This window comes from Limulus polyphemus, unplaced genomic scaffold (genome assembly GCF_000517525.1).
Source record: "Limulus polyphemus unplaced genomic scaffold, Limulus_polyphemus-2.1.2 Scaffold439, whole genome shotgun sequence".
NCBI classification, from domain to species: domain Eukaryota; kingdom Metazoa; phylum Arthropoda; class Merostomata; order Xiphosura; family Limulidae; genus Limulus; species Limulus polyphemus.
Window position 1 is genome coordinate 265732 of NW_013666049.1, and position 16758 is coordinate 282489.

General features: G+C 30.6%; 1 protein-coding gene across 5 annotated transcripts in view; it reads left to right on the top strand.

Moving 5' to 3' along the window:
* LOC106458284 (host cell factor 1-like) overlaps positions 1-16758 on the top strand; it is a 100412-nt gene that overhangs the window by 26779 nt on the left and 56875 nt on the right. For 4 of the 5 annotated variants that reach the window (XM_022384452.1, XM_013917776.2, XM_022384456.1 and 1 more), the window contains exons 6-12: positions 1684-1801; positions 5841-6134; positions 7082-7144; positions 9270-9391; positions 12932-13127; positions 15234-15385; positions 15548-15604. In XM_022384452.1, coding sequence (XP_022240160.1) covers positions 1684-1801; positions 5841-6134; positions 7082-7144; positions 9270-9391; positions 12932-13127; positions 15234-15385; positions 15548-15604 — 1002 coding nt within the window. The remainder of the gene's footprint in view (positions 1-1683; positions 1802-5840; positions 6135-7081; positions 7145-9269; positions 9392-12931; positions 13128-15233; positions 15386-15547; positions 15605-16758) is intronic. The other variant, XM_022384455.1, reaches the window with a different exon arrangement.

Below are 16758 nucleotides of genomic sequence, written 5' to 3' on the forward strand. Positions count from 1 at the left end.
CCCCCCCCCCCACGTTTCATCTCAGGTGAAGAGTATACCCTGGTGGAGATGAGATGTGATCTCCCACAGGTGTACCCCTATGGATCTCATCAGGTGTCACACTCCATGGGCTTTCCCTTTTGGTGCTTTCTGAAGGGAGCCCATCCCCCTTTAATTTAATTTTTGCACCAGCCCCTCCACCACTTAAATGCAGGATTCTAGCATTTCTGTATACAAAGTTGAGTTATCATTTTGGAAGTTTAAATTTTCCTAATCTGAAAATGTATTTCCAATAGATACTCTCTTCCACACGCATTCCTACTGGTTCTCCCCACTTCCAGTGCATTTTGTTTCTTGGTTCATCTAAGGATGGAGTTATCACGAGTGCAAATACATAAGGCGAGTTATTGCGCAAGGATTTTATGCTACTTTCCTGTTGGTGGAGGGCTATTGTTGCATGATGATGTCATCATGCACCAGTGCAATTCACATTAAATATGTGAATTTAGGTGGGAGTTGGCTACAGGCATACAAGCCTCATAGGCAGATGAACAAGTGAAACAGCATTTCTTTGTGAGGAGGTGAGAATCTGTCAGAAATATATTTTCAGATTAGGAAAGTGTTAACTTTGCAGTAAGTTGTGATTTATGTACATATTGGATGTCAATAAGCTCCAGTAAAGATGAACAGAGGGTTATAATTTAAAGTTTACAATAATACTTTCAATAAATCCACAGATCTGGGAATGTTTTATGTTGTTTTCATTCCTGAAAATTTTGCATGTTAAATTACATTTTTTTGAAAGCTTTAGGAATTTGTATAATAAGACATCAGGTATATTTATTTAAATTCAGCAAGTATAGTAAGCAATAGCAAACAATTCAGATGACTGAAATCCTTATGTATTAGATATTATTATTAAATTTATCATATTCAAACAAAGTGTACAAATTAAACAACTTATTATTTGCTGGAACAAATTATATTTATTGGATATAAATTTATTTAGGCCAAGAATATTGTTTACAAATAAGGTATCAAAAGGAATATGTGAAAATGAATATCAAACAACTTGAATCTGACTGGATATATGTAAAATGGAACTTTCTGATAAGCAACAACAAATATTAAACTATTAGATGAAAGGAATTATTTTAAATGTTTTTTTTTTCAGCAAACCATTGGAAAATTCAATCTAAAATTTTTATAGAAATGCTAAATCAAATTATATTAATTTTTTTAACAAAAACTAAATACTGTTTAGAAATTTGTACTTAGTTTAATGCCATTTAGTTAAGTATTTCGATTGGGAGAAAGGGGAAAATCAATGAAATCCATGTGATTCCAAAATAGTAAAAACACAGTGGTTACCACGAGAGAGAGAGAACAAATGTGAGATCCAAAAATAAGTTTGGCATAACAACAGCAGAAACATTTAAAAGTATGTAAATGGGGTTGGATTTATTATATGTGTAATTATATTTTAAGTGCCTTAAAACATGTAGATTTTAAAAAGTTATAAATTTGGTAAATAGTATATATTTCTAAACTTCCTAAAACTGCATTTATCACATGTTTTCAGTATTTGTTAAATAACAGTAAACTTTTGCACTTATTTTTAATTATCATATTGAGGAAAGTTTATAATGATAAAATGAATTGATGATAGCTGTTTGAAGAAATTTTGTGTGATTATTGTCTTAGGTTTGCTGTAAAGACTTGTGGTACTTGGAAACTGAAAAACCACCACTTCCATCTCGTGTTCAACTTGTAAGAGCTTCAACAACAACTTTAGAAGTATGTTGGGGAAGTGTTCCAACAGGTAAAATATTACTTGTTTTTTATCACTTATTTTTGTAGATATGTATATCTTGAATTTTGCTTTCTTTTTAGGTATTTAAGTTATAGGTACTGGAAGAAATGCTGCCCTATGGGTGTCTGTTTTTGCTAGTAATTACTAGTCATGGTATTCATACTTGAGTGAAAAAATTTAGAAAAAATTAAAATTTTGTAAAAAAAAAAAGAATTCTTCTGAGAAGTACTGCAGGGGAAAATTGTTTGGATTGTGCTGATATAAACTGTAGTATTTTTACATATCAAAAGTGGTACCCTTTATTGAAAAAAGTTTTTTTTAAGAACGCCATTTTTTAGTATTATATTTACAAATTACATCAATAAAGATGTAGTCAAACCCTCACATACAGTCCTAGTGAAAGTCGTGTTCTTGTTGTGAGGAGAGTACTTTTATTTAAAATTTTTTTGTGATAAAGAAATGGTTGTTTCACATACTGTAGTTATTTTTCTAATTGTCTGAATCTTGAATACCAAAAGTATGAAATTTTTTATGGAATTTTGTTTGTGTTGCCATTCAGTAGGTAGCACCACATTGTCAATTATTTCGGTCACATACACAGATGCGTATATACATGCTATGTTTATTATAGTAAGATTGTATGAAAACGTTGATGGATAAATATGTAGCATAACCAAACAGAATAACTGTTACTGAGGGTTGTTTTCTGCCCAACCATTACATCAGTTTAGAGGGTAAGTGCATCACAAAAACTGGAAATGATGCAAACTTAAAATACTTCCAGAACTTTTGCTGCAAATTGTTAATTTGGATTTCAGCAGTTATTGGAGTTTATAGATGGAGTACCACTGTATTAGTAGAAAAGCAAAAATCTATATTAATCTTGTTTTAATACAGTGATGAGAATTGGTTGCCATTTTTATTGTCAAATTGGATATCTACCCAATTTGCTCAAGTTTCAATGTAAACTATAATTCATAATACTAGTAGGCTTAAATTGCCATGTATGCTTTGATGCTTATACAAAACTAAACTAAGCTTTCAATAAATGTTATGTTCTTTGTAGACAAAAAACCTGGTTTTTTAATTAAATATTTTTATTAAAAATTTGTCTGTATATATATGGAGTTAGATTGTTGACTAGTCTAAGTGCAAGGTGATTTTCGTGTTAAAATAAAAAATACTTTTTTCATCTTACAAGTTTTAAGTTTCATTGTGTATCTTCTAAAATCTAAATAAATCTTTTTTTTTTCAGTAAAATTATATATATTTTATTTGCTATATCCTAACTCTTTACAGACTTCGTAGATTCGACCGACCTTGTAATCACTATAAAAAAACGAAACCCTTTTTTCTAGAATAACTCCAAATTTTAACAGTTTACAACTGTTTCGACTTAATCTTATTGTTTCACTACCCATTGATTTGTGTTGAACTAATAATCCTGCTATACAAGGTATAAATTACACAGCAAATCCCTGGCTTGAGTTTCCATGTTGAATGATGTAATGCAAAAGCTATTCGCAACCATATCTCAAGGAGAATTTTTTTTTTTTTTTTTTTATATCTAACCTTACCTAATCTATTAATTTCATAATGTCTACATTTTAGTTACTGTTATAACAATAAATAAGAAATATATATAAGAAACAAGAAATTTAGTACTTATGTTTGGTCTCTTGTTTTTGCTGTCAGCTTGCCAATGAAACTCCAGCCTACTTTTTTTGTAATGATGGTACTACTACTACATTAAATATTTTTTATTTATTTCAAATATGCACTTAAGAAGACAAAATAACTTGCACAAAGCAAAAAATGTCCTATAACTATTATAATTTAATTGGCTTTCTAAGTAAGGCATAAGTGTCTTAAACTATTTCCCTCAGCAATTTGATCTGAACTCGGCATTAACAACTTTCAGTCTGTAGACTCAATAACTAGAAACCTGTACTGAGAACAATCTAGCATTATACATCATTCACTAATTTTAAACTTTGTTTTTCTATTCAGGACTTCATTGTTATTAATGATTGTTACCAGACGGCACTGATCATGAAATTTGCACATCCAACATGTTAACAGTGTTCAGTGTGACCACCATTCATATCCAATGCTGTTTTCGTTTGTTAGAAAACATGATACACATCTGAATGTTCAGATGCTGTCTGACCGTCAAAAGTTCCAATTTACTTGATGTCAGTCATGATATATCTTTCAGGTCTGTTGATGTATTTGGATCTGTCAAGTAAATTAAAGACTTGAGGTGGCCTCATAGCCAAATATCATCAAGGGTGAAATCTGAAGATTGTACTGGTCATGTATGTGGAAAGTGTTCTTTGATTGCTCATTCCCTGAAGGCATGTCCCAGCAGTATTTTGACAGTCTCTGCAATGTGGGGTGGATTCCCATCTTGTATGAAGACTGTTTCATTCAAAACTCCTCTTCTCTGAAGTGTAGGAATGATAACATGTTCCAAGGTACATCAGCAGCTGATCTTTGTTCAGATTTGTTTGTAAGCTTCTCATAAGCCTCGTTACTGCATGGTTTTCTCAGTTTGCCTTTTTCACATCGATATGACCTTAATGTTGTACCAATTTATTACCATGGCTTTACAAGAACAATAGTAAAGGTCAAAGATAAACTGACAGTGATGTATTTCTTATGTCAGTATAAATTCTGATATATTTTATGTTGTATTTACACACTTTATTGTACTTCCTGTTGAAAATTATTTTTGATACTGGAGTTGTCTTTCTCATCATCTCGTTACTTCATCTGCCGGATATTATAGCTCCGTGATGACCAATTTCTGAGTTATGGATGGTAAAATAGGCCATCTGATTTTATAATAATCCTTTATTTTTTGTCTTAAGTTTGATATTCATGTGTAATGATATCCAACAAGTAGCCAGAAGTTTCTGCAAAATTATAACAAAAATGGACAACAAAGGTAAAATAAGCATGCAACAAATGAAAAAGAAAAAAAACAAACAACATTTTTGCAATAATTTCTGTGTTTAGTACTAAGCTAGCCAACTTTGCTGACTGCTGTAGTTGGACAAGGATTTCCTAAACGTCTGCACTGGGCAGAAGAATGAACTTGTCTGCATGAGGCAAGGACAAGAAGAAGAAGAACATATTATTGCAATTTCAAGTTGGACAAGGTGGTCCTATCCAAAATCCATAGATTACCTCCATCAACCTCTATTCCAAGTGACATACCAACTTGTGCAAGTATCTGAGTTACACCTTGAGATGATGATGAACCACCCCAAGGAGTAGACACATACATACATGGTCAAACATATACAAGCTTTTATGAGATAGTCCTTGCTGAATGTAACTCTTAAATAAGCAACAGAATTATTACATGTTTACAAACATTTGACATCTGGTTTATAAGGATGTCATTAACTATGTGCAGAACTCTTACAAAAAAATATAGAAAAGTTACTTTTATTTGCCTTACTACAAATATACTCTAAACTAGTTATGGAAGGGTGAAATTAACAGGTATTTCAGCTGTGGCATGGTTAAATACTTAAACCCAAGTGGACAATGCCTGCTGAAAATCCTGATTTACCAAACTGTCTATAAGACAGAGACAGTACATACTTGTTAAAATAATGGAGGATTTGTTTTTAAAATTTTGGATATCTACTTCAAATCTTTCCATAGTTATTACTTACATTCTTAATATTTTTTGTCTTTTTAGTCTAAAATCTTAAGGTAATTGACCAAATAAGGAGGATGTTGCTCTGGACTTTGACTACCTCTGGTACATATTTGATTTAGGTCATACCTATCTTCATCCTGTATATTATATGTAGTTCTTGACTACCCCTTGTTCTACATGTCTGACTTAGGTCTTATGTATCTTCATCCTTTATATCATATGTAGTTCTTCATTACTTCTTTGGATTGCCGTATAAACAATCAATATAAAATTGTAAGGATGGTAGTTAAAGCTTTAAAGATAGAGAGTTAAGTTAAATATCACCCTTTAGAAATAATTTTATGAATTTGTTGTTTTTTTAAATTTAAACAGCAGATGCATATTTGCTCCAACTCCAGAAGTATGACATGCCACCAGTTACTAGTGTTTCAGCAGCTTCTGTGAGTCAGGCATCTACCACCCAGGCTGCTCATCCACTTTCTGCCATGACTACAACTCCATCCTCTCAGCCATTACCATCACCATCTACACCTACCACTCCAACAACCCCAACCACACCTGTCAGGAACCAGTTATCGTCTTCTAGTGTAGCAGTTTCAACACCAAAAACGTCAATGCAACCATTAATTCCACAGCATTCTCCCAGTGTCCAGACTCGTTCAACAGGTAGGATGTATTTTTTACACATTTGTTGAAAAATACCCCAGAAAGTAATTTTTTATTCTATTCTAAAATCTTCACCTACAACTGACCAAAGCAAGTCTAATCATAAAAAGTTATAAAATGTGCTCATGTCATTGTAGTAAAATTCCTGTGTTCATACTATACATTTTTCTGTATGACATTTAATCACAATATAGTGAATAAAGAATGCAGTCTTGTAAAACAATTTTGATTGAAATGAACATGTAGTAATAGTTGAAGAACTTCTTGAGTGTTAAAATCATTTTTTTACATCTATAAGGTGTTTCAAAAATATTTTATTGTAATACAATTTCAGTATATTCTTCTTGTTACTAGTTTGCTTGATATCATTTATGACACTATGTCTGGCAGGTTTCTTTTTAACCATAATCCTTACCCATACATTGCAGTGGAATTATAAGTAAATAAAATGTACATTACAAACAGTATTCCCTCTAACTGTTGTCTAACATAAGTTTTATAAGCTTATGTTAGAGTGCTATTAAAAATCTAGATGTTTTTATAGATTATGTAACATTTGTAGGAGATTTAAAAGACTGCTGTATGAACTGTGTGGAAAAATTTTAAGTTTGTTGTTGACACTGCTGTTTAAACTGATAAATGATACAATAGGTATGTGCACTTAAAATAGATAATAAGTGTTGAGAATAAAATTTCCAAGTTACTGTTTCTGTATTAACATTTTCACAGGTATTTCAAAGAACAATTTTCCCCATATTTACACATTTCTGATATAAAACTAGTTTGATACTAAATCTTGCCAATCTATTTTCATTCATACTTTTCTTTGGCATGCAAAATTTAGACACTGTTAAGAAACCTGTGTGACATTTCTTATTGATAGCCTTTGTTTTGTTCTGATATTTTTCATCATTTAATTGATACATCAAATTATTTAATCTCTTTAGTAGCAGTCACTCATCCTACTGTTCGTCTTCCAGTTACCTCTACAGCAATCCCAGTTGTTCGAGGTAGGTTTTAAGTTTATACACTTATGATATAGTTTATACACTTTACTCAAACATGTCATGAAAAATTTCATTCATACACTTTTAATATTATAGCTACTCTGCAAGTTTTCTATCAACCATTTGTTGACAGGCTCATCCCGTTGAACCAGTGTTCTATCTGTGAAGCTATTTATCTTAGTGTTTACTACAATTTTGAATTTACTGTGTGTATCTTCATGAAATTTGGCAAGCTTTTATTTAACATTATAAGGCTGTTGTAAACAAAAAAGGAGGATTTTTCTTATGAATTATTTTTACTAAAGACTTGTCTGTGTAATTCTGGTCAGTCTGAGAGAAAGGTGGTTTTCATTCATGCAAAGAATAAAAATTACTTCTTTTCATCTTACACTTTTCATATTTCATTTACAAAACCTCTAGAATCTCCTAAATGAATATCAAAAGTTTTTGATGTTTTTTGTAAAACTATATTTTCTCTTATTTACTCCATCGTAACACTAGCTATAGTGAAATAAAAAATATGAAACAAAATGAATAATGTCAGTTTTTCCTATGCACTTACTGCAGTAGTGATCAGAAAGTTTTAAATCACAGTATTATTTTTATAGTTTCAACTGTTAACCTTTTGTGGTTGTGTTGCTGTGTTAAAAGACTTGCAACAGAGCCCATTAGTTATTTTCTATAGAGCTATTGTTAGCAACATGTGATTGTGAGATATAATAATACACTTAATCGAGCATGTGAAATTTTAGATTTTTTTATTTTACTGAAGTTTTTTAGGCTAAGCTGAGAAGTTTCTAATTTTTACATTTTAGTTAAAAATGTATAACAATAACTAAAATATAGACATGAAAACATAACCTTTACTCTCTGCATCCTCAAGCTTTTTTAGTTCTAGTACAAATTGAAGGCCATTTTCCATTCCTTAAGACTTGTTGGGTTTCACAAATTTTTTTGTCCAAAAAATAATTCATTTAGTTTTCAAATGTGCATTTTGAACACAAAAAATATGTCAGTCACTGGAAAAGAATATCTCAAACTTTTCTAGCATATCCAACTTTCTAAGTAAGCTATAAATAGGTTGAGAAAAGTTCTTTAGCATTTAAAGCAGAAAAATAAGATAACAACAGAAAAGCAACACTCTTACTAATGCTTTATGGCAGGAAAACTAAACAATGGCTTGTAAGTAAGGTTTGTTAGAGTAGAATGTGCTCTTCCTATTGGTGAGTTTTACAAATTTATTGTTATCTCAGCAAATAAAGAAGGTAGAAGATCCAAATTGTTGTTTCTTGCTTGTAATTATGTTTAGTTTGTATTTGTAGTTGGTTATAAACTGCAGCAGCTTATTTCTGATGTTAGAAAATTCTGAAAAGGACAAATCAGAGCTCAGATGCGTCACATAACAGAAAAATGAAGACTGAGAATTTTATAGATATTTCTTTTTGCAATTATGAAGTTAAACTTAATGTACAAATTTGAATTATAAACTACATTTTCATGCCACATTTATTAAAATACATTGATAATAAAATTGGTTAAGTAAATTTTGAATGTAATACTGTAAACGATCATGACATAGGGTTTTTTATGGGATGGTGTGGGGGCTCAAATTCTAACTCTCCCTTTCATGAGACACTTTAAGTTTTGGGGTGACAATCAGTCCTACAATATGCCAGTTAACAGCACATATATCCACACACATACATAGATTTCTGTCAACTAATGAATGCATATAAACATCCAAAAATTACACATACCCATAGCTTGTGTGCCTGATTTTAACTCTTAGTGACTTAGTACTTGTATTGAAACTTATTTTGAAACACTAAATCTTTCTCTCATTTTTATTTAGTGCCAGTTTTTGAAGTTGTGATATTCTGACAGTACTTATATAATGCAGATCATAAATTGCTGAGATTTTCATTCTAAGAATTATAACAGACAAGTGGCTTCTATTGTGCTGATAGTCATTAATAATTAATTTATCTGAAACCCACTTCAAGTATTTACATTTTTATTCTTTTTAATTAAAAAAACAAATTACTTTCAAAACATACAACTTTATTGTGATATTCACATGGTTAACGTAATTGTCACTTTCCTAAATATTTTATAACTTTTCATGCAGGAGGCACAATGACAGTGGTTCATACAAAAGCATCTGGTGTAGTAGGAACACAACAAATTCGATTAGTGACAGCAGGTCCTAGTGGAACACAGGTTATTAGGAAGGTAGCTGCTGTGAACCCGGTAAGATGACTAGTTCAAATATCGTATCTTCTGTAAAGAACTTATTAATTTAAAATTGCCTCTTCTAATCTTCAAAAAGGTGAAATGATTTGTTGTGTGTGAAATGTAGTGTTTGTTAATATTTTATAACTGCTACTAGTGATTTTTGGTTTCAGACATTAATAAATCATCCTTGAGAAAATTAGCATAACTTGTTTATTAATGTGAAGAAGCTTTGTAAAGTGTAAATTATTATTATTATTTTTTAGTTCAGTTAATTGTAGCAAAGAAACATCTGAAAGCATTCTTTACCATTAAATAGAGCTTGGCATTAACTCTTTCAGCACGGGCTCGGTCCCTGGGACTGACCTCTTAACCATTTTTTGCTTGTTATAACTTTTAAATTAGTAAGCAAATGTTAATGAAATTTGGCATTACAATGCTTTCATATGCAAAATATCAAATTTTTTTTTATTGAGTCAATGTTTTTCTTGTGTCTTTTTTTTTCTTTTCAAATGATGCCTGTCTATCATGCAAAGTAATATTAATTTTAAGATTAAAAATACTTTTATGCATCGGAAAATTTTGAAATTTCACAGGCAAAGTCTTTATAATGTCCAGATAGTTATCAAACGTTTCTTAAGAAAAAACTTTGTATTTTATCTGTTATTTTCAGTGATTAATCTCTGTATGGGTTTGGTGGATTTGACCAATCTCACAATCGCCATAAAAAAAATTAGGAAATAAATATAAATTATGCCTCTCATTCTAGAATGAACACAAATTATAACATGAAAACATTAATGTTTAGACTGAATAGCTTAAATCTCATATCATTATAAACTTATATATATTTACTATTTTTATTATATTGACCTTTCAGCCATATCTGGCTAACAATAAAGAAGTTACAATGATGCGTCTCACATGCAATCGTGTTACTGTATCAAATAACATAAAACTAACCTTTGGTCTGTGCAAAGTAACTTGTCTTGGCTTTGTTTTAGTAGACTAGTATTTTGTAAAATACAGTCACATTTCAATTATTATATATATGTATATAGATTATTGCCGTTTTGAGATAAGTTCTTAAACATATTTCTCCTAAAACATAGAACAGTAACTAAAGAAGTAAAACAAACAATTATCTTTTCTAGTTACGTCCTTTGTACCCAGTTGTTGCTTAACATAGGTTGCTAAGACTTTAAAAAATTTGCAAGTGGACAATATGAAACAAAAAATTTTTCTTTTAGGTTTTATATATACATTTGAATAACTAAAAAATCATAAATTACTACATCAATACCATAGAATTCAACTATAATTTATCAAGCTTAGTAACTAAGATGTATTTTAGTCTAAAAAAATATGAAATTTTGAGCAGACTAAAGACACACCCTACTTCGTTGAAATATTGGTTCAAAAGAAAGAAATGGTGCCAATCCTATTAAAATGGCTGAGAAAGCCACTAGGGGAACATTCTGAGCTTTCAATTGGTTATTCATGTCATATATAGAAATAAGTGTATACAAGGGAGTGTTTTCAAAAATGGAAAGAGGTGGGTGGGGTGCCACTGTGTTTGATTTATTACATGAGCAATATCTTAGCAAATTGAAAAGAAAGAGGCTCTTATTTTATATACTAGCTTGTCAATATTGTTAATTTGAGTTTCTAATTTGTACGAAACTATAGACTTAGTATTTTGACTTCACAAACATCTAATTTTAACCAGTGCCAAATTCAACATACCATGTGACACACAAAAATTGATGTTTATCGGTGTTTTCTTTAGTATTTGCTTTTAAATTAAGAAATTGAGTAATATATAGTACTAAAATTTGAATTATAATCTATAGTTTGATACCAAAGTTATTGACATAAGTTCATGAAATAGTAGTTCAATAAAATTTTGAATGCAGGTCAACAAACAAGAGAACATGGCCTTTCACCCATGACCTGTCTCAAAAGGGTTAAAGTCCTGTCACTTTAACTAGTCAGTATTAATGATGGTACACAGTCTAATGTGAGAAATTGTTATTGAATAATCATGGTTTCCAGTTGTGTGCACATGAGAGAAAATGTAAATAGAATTTTTTAATATAATAATTCAGCTTAAATAATCTACTCAAGAAAAAGTTGAAAAGACAAATATATTATTTTATACAGGGTGAACAATATTGTGTTGGATGAGATAGCATAAAGTGTTTAGAATTGAAAAGTATGCATGAAAAGACAGTAAAGCTTATGTTTCTGTTAAATAGTACATGTGATCTAGTTGTATCAAGTGAATGTTTGTGAAAAAGTAAGCATGTTTAAGTTGTTAGCTTGAGCATTATCATTTTGCTTTGTGTCTAAGCTTAAGTGCCATTATTAAAGCATTTACTAATAAAATAATGAAATTTTAACTAAAGCCTGACATATAATTCTTTTGTTTTTAATTCTGTGAAATTTTGAGTTTTTTATGGCTTATTTTTGTAATACTGTTAAATTTTTTAGTGAAGAAACATTTAAAAACAGACTTGAAAATTGGCACCATTTTAATCAAGACACAGAATCAGTTGAGACTTTTATCTACACAGTTATAGATAGATGACTGAAACAATGGTTGTATCATACATAACAACTGAAAGTTTTTGAAATGCCAAGAATGCAGAGAGATGAATGAATCAACAGGTGGAATAAGATCAAAATGGATAAAATAAATGGTGTCTTGTTTGTGAGATGTTATATTTATAACTACTGACTTTTTCTTCCAGTACATCACCAAGGATGTTTTAAATGTACTGATTATTGCGAGAAATACAATAGTACAAAGTATAACCACAAAAAGTATGATCTTATTAACTATTTATTCACTAAAAGTTGGACATCTTCCAATTTATTTTATTAAATATTAAACCTTTTTTGCAGTCTTTTTTTTTTTATAGACATTATGTAAATAAGAAAAGATGAAAGAATACATTAAATGAAAATGAAAACATTCCTAAGTATTATAATTCATTTGTATTAAAAGAGTCAACTATTTTCAGTAAAGTCTTTATTCAGAGTCTGCCAAACTGGTTATTAAATTTTTATTGAACAACTTCATTACGAATGGACAGTACCCCAGGTATGCCTCCAACTCCAAGAAAGGCACACCCATGTAATGATAGAGTGAGAAAATGCTTAAGACAGAATACAATGTGGAGTTCTCAATAATTACAAAATTGAACAACTCAGAATTCAATACTTGCTGGTTAGATTTTTAGGTTTCTCACAGAGGTAGAGAAGACATTGTGGAACACAAAATTCTGAAGGTCGCATTACTAGAACAAATGCTCTATCTTCCTGAACATAACTTACTGTCATACTTTGAAATTAAATAACAGTAGCATAGCAGTAATGTTTTGTTTTATCTGTATTGTGATGAGCAAAACATTTTAAGGGTCTAGCTGAAGTTTATGTTGTAGAACTATTTCACATTTTCTAATTTTGTCATCTCTGACTTATAACTTAATCTTTTTTTTTAACCAAAGTTTTAAGTGTGTGGTATGCATATTTAACCCACATATTTTTATGTAGGTAACAACAGCAAAGACAACAGCAGTAGTAACCAGCATGAGTGGGATGGCAGCACTGGCTGCAGCTGCAGCAGCCACACAGAAAATTACCATGACAATGACACAGACAACCCCAACATCTAGTAACATCAGGGTAGTGTCTCCATCTGCTCTCACTCCACAAGGAGTAAGAATTAATCATCCAGTTTCTGTGCAAGGTCAGATAGCTTAAACATATCTTATTAAATATTGAGGTATAATAAAATTAACTTTATTCTCTATGGTTCAAGAGTTACATTAGTATGGTCTAAAATAGGATAGAATGTCAGTCTTCTTCTTTTGTTTCTGCTTGAAATCTGGCAGAAGAAATTCAAGTAGAGCATCACATAATGTTATTTTCTAGAAGTAAAGCTGTTGTGATAAAGAGATCTAGCTTTAACCATTGAATTGCATCAAAGTATCTAGCTGGTTTTTGTTGCATGACATTGTTTGGGATTTCATGGATATATTTTGTACTGTTCTGTAATTTAAAATAGGTATTATAAAAATGTTGTGCATGTTGTGTGTTAAAGATACAGTGAACATATTTTTCATGTTATTGTAAAATGTGATCTGATTACTAGAGGACATTAAATGACAAATTAACTGATTCTGTTAAACATACAATAAACATAATATTTTCCATGTTATTGACATTGTAAAACTTGACAAGTGTTGCATCTTATATACTTGAGTATAAGTGTTTAAAGCATACACTTGATTAGAAAACTTGACAGAGCTATTACTTGTATATTAAAGGTTAAAGACAGCACCCTGTTTTGTTCTCTTTCAGTAATTATAATGAGCTAACTCTCTACATGTATGGGATCGGTCATTTTGACCAACCTTTTAACCACTATGTTATCTTGAAATTATATATACTATAACATGAAATTTGGTAGGCCTTTATCAAAAAATCAAATTTTTTGTATATTTTGTGTCTTTCAGTTGGTTATAAATAATGTATTAGAAAATGTCGGGAGAATTATTGACATTTATTTGAAAGACAGTATGTGATAGGAGGGTGCTGCATGTAGGTTTGATTTACAGATTATATAATTAGATCATGTCTTAACAGTATCTATACTATAAGATTAGAATTTGTATTAAAACTCAGAAACTGAAATAGGGATGCGAAGAATATCTATATTGGGCAATTCGGAGAGAATGAGTGTCACATGTTATAGAGAAGTGAATGTTGAGAATGTATTTAAATATATCCTTTTGAACTTAAGAAACTGGAACTTGTATAATTTTAAAACTTCATTTATTAACTATGTTTTAATGCCAGGTTTACTGACATATGTTAATAATAAAATAGCTTAATTAAATTTTGAATGTAACTCTGTGAAAAGGTCGTAACATGCGCACTTTTACCTTCCTGTAGTTAGAGGGTTAAAACAGTAGAAAGATTTAACACATGATAAAAAGTGAGAATTTTCTACTAGTGATAAAGTTGAAGAAAGCATTAACTTAATTTGAACAGAATGAGATAAATCACATACATATTTGTTAGCAGTGGTTTTTCATTGTTCAAAGTCTAGTCTCTCTCTTTCACACATTTTTTTTAGTTATAGAATGGATACTACCAAAAAAAGAAAATATTTTACTTAATGTTAATTTTTGAAATTAATAAAGGTACCCTTGTCAGGTGTTGCATTTACTCCATTGGCATCATAATGATGGTGAGACAGCAAGCACATGCATTATTCTCTGGTACTACGGCATTAGCTAGGGAAAAATTGAAATGGCTATAAAACTTTGTAAAAAATGAAAAAATAAATAATTTTAAAATTCCTCTTGGGCATAAAAACCCCTGTTCTGGAAGTTAAAGGTTTTTTGTTGTGGACAATCAAGACATACAGATGCAACTCACTCTATAGCATATGTTTTCTTGGAAATGACTTCTTACCTTTAATGAGTTTTTTTTTCTCTGCTATTGGAAGCATAGGATATGAAACAGTAAAAAAACTGAACTGTATGAAAGTATTCTTTAACAATCAGAAATAGTCAAGGTAAATTTTAGTTTAACTCATTAGGTCAATAAAGAAATTTATATCTTTTATTGTGAATTATTTTGATTTATTATGGCAGTTTTCAGTAACCTAACTAACTAATAATTTCAAGATTATCTCTATAGATATACAAATATCACTTTTTGAAGGTTCACAAAAAATAGTTTATCATTTGATTTAAAACATGATCAATAAGATTTTTTTGTTTATATGCCACATGATGCTAATGTTTTGCCTCGTTTCATGTACATCATTATAAAATTTGAGTAGGTACACGTACTGCAAACTCTGCAACCATCTTGAAGACGGCAGGTGGTACTCCTGGTAAACAGATAATCACAGTTCACAAAGCAGGAGCTACATCTAGCCAACCTCAGATAGTAACTCTAGTGAAAACAACCCAAGGAGTTACCGTGGCAGCTGTAAGTTTGTGACTTCCCATACAAATTAATTATTATCATATCTTTAGTATAAAAGCATAATAATTAGAGCAATTTAGATAGTAGAATTCATTATGATGTTTGGTTTTATAAAGTAAAGTTTTTAAATTACTTTACAACAAACTTCATTTCTTCTTAATTTAGATGCCAAAAGTAAGCTTAATTCAAGGAAAGGCAGGTACTCTTCAAGGACATCTGCAGGTGAGAAAGTTAAAGTTGATAAAATATTTGATTTATATTTAACTAAACACTCACTACCCAAAACAGAAATTAAGACATTAATTAGAAAGTCAATTAAAAAATGTAAGCAAGACTGAAATGGCAGTTATTCTGTATGCTTTGAAGACCTGCATGCAGTTACCAAATCTACACAAAAATGTGAGGACCATGGATTTAGTATGTGGAAAGAAAAATTCAATGATTTGCTGCAAGTGGATTGAAAGAGAGAAGACAATGTGTTGAAGTTTGAATAACATAAATGCTTTATAGAAGAAAACCAGGTGTTGGCTGACCATTAGTGTGGATTCTTATTTAGTAATAAAGTAGCAGAAGAGAAGTATAATACACTATAGTTAAAGGTTAAGTAAAATTAACTTTCATGACCAGCAAAAGGGAGGTATAAAAGATCAACAAATCTTGGCTTCTTCAGGACAAATATGAGTGTTCTCTAAAGATCAGGTATAACCTCCTTTGAAAATTGGCAGAACTTGTAATTACAAAGCACATTCTCTCTGCAGTTGACCAATCAGAAAACAAGTACTGAAATGTATGAGTATGTCTGTTTGACGTAGCAGTCACAAAGGTATATACGAGACACAGGTTTAAACAGGATACAATAAAACTATCCCATGAAATAGTATGTGTGTTACTTGACTGGTTGAGTGTAACGGGCAGTGCCTTTAGGAGGACTAGTCATTGGAGCTTCGACTGTATTGCCAATTACACCAAATTTATTTAGTTGAGGATTGCAGTGATGAGTAGAGCTCACAAGTTACTAACTCGAGGTAATTTACAGTTGGAATAAAGAAACAGATTCTGAGGCTGACATTGAACAAAATACATCAATGTTTATTAGGTCTTTCCGCATAGGATACACTTTTAATATCAACAGTTAAAAATTTACTAAACTATTAGTTTCTTAACAATTATAACTTTCACTTTTCAGTTAAATGCTATTAACCAATACATATAGAATATTTCTCTCTATTATAAGCATTAACTTCCTTTAGTAAACTACATTAATTGAACAAGAGAGATAGCAGTTCTATACTTACAACAAGGTCGGACTGGAATATAAATCTTTATATTCATGTTGACTTGGAACCCTTGATTCCTCCTGAAGAGAACTTCAACTC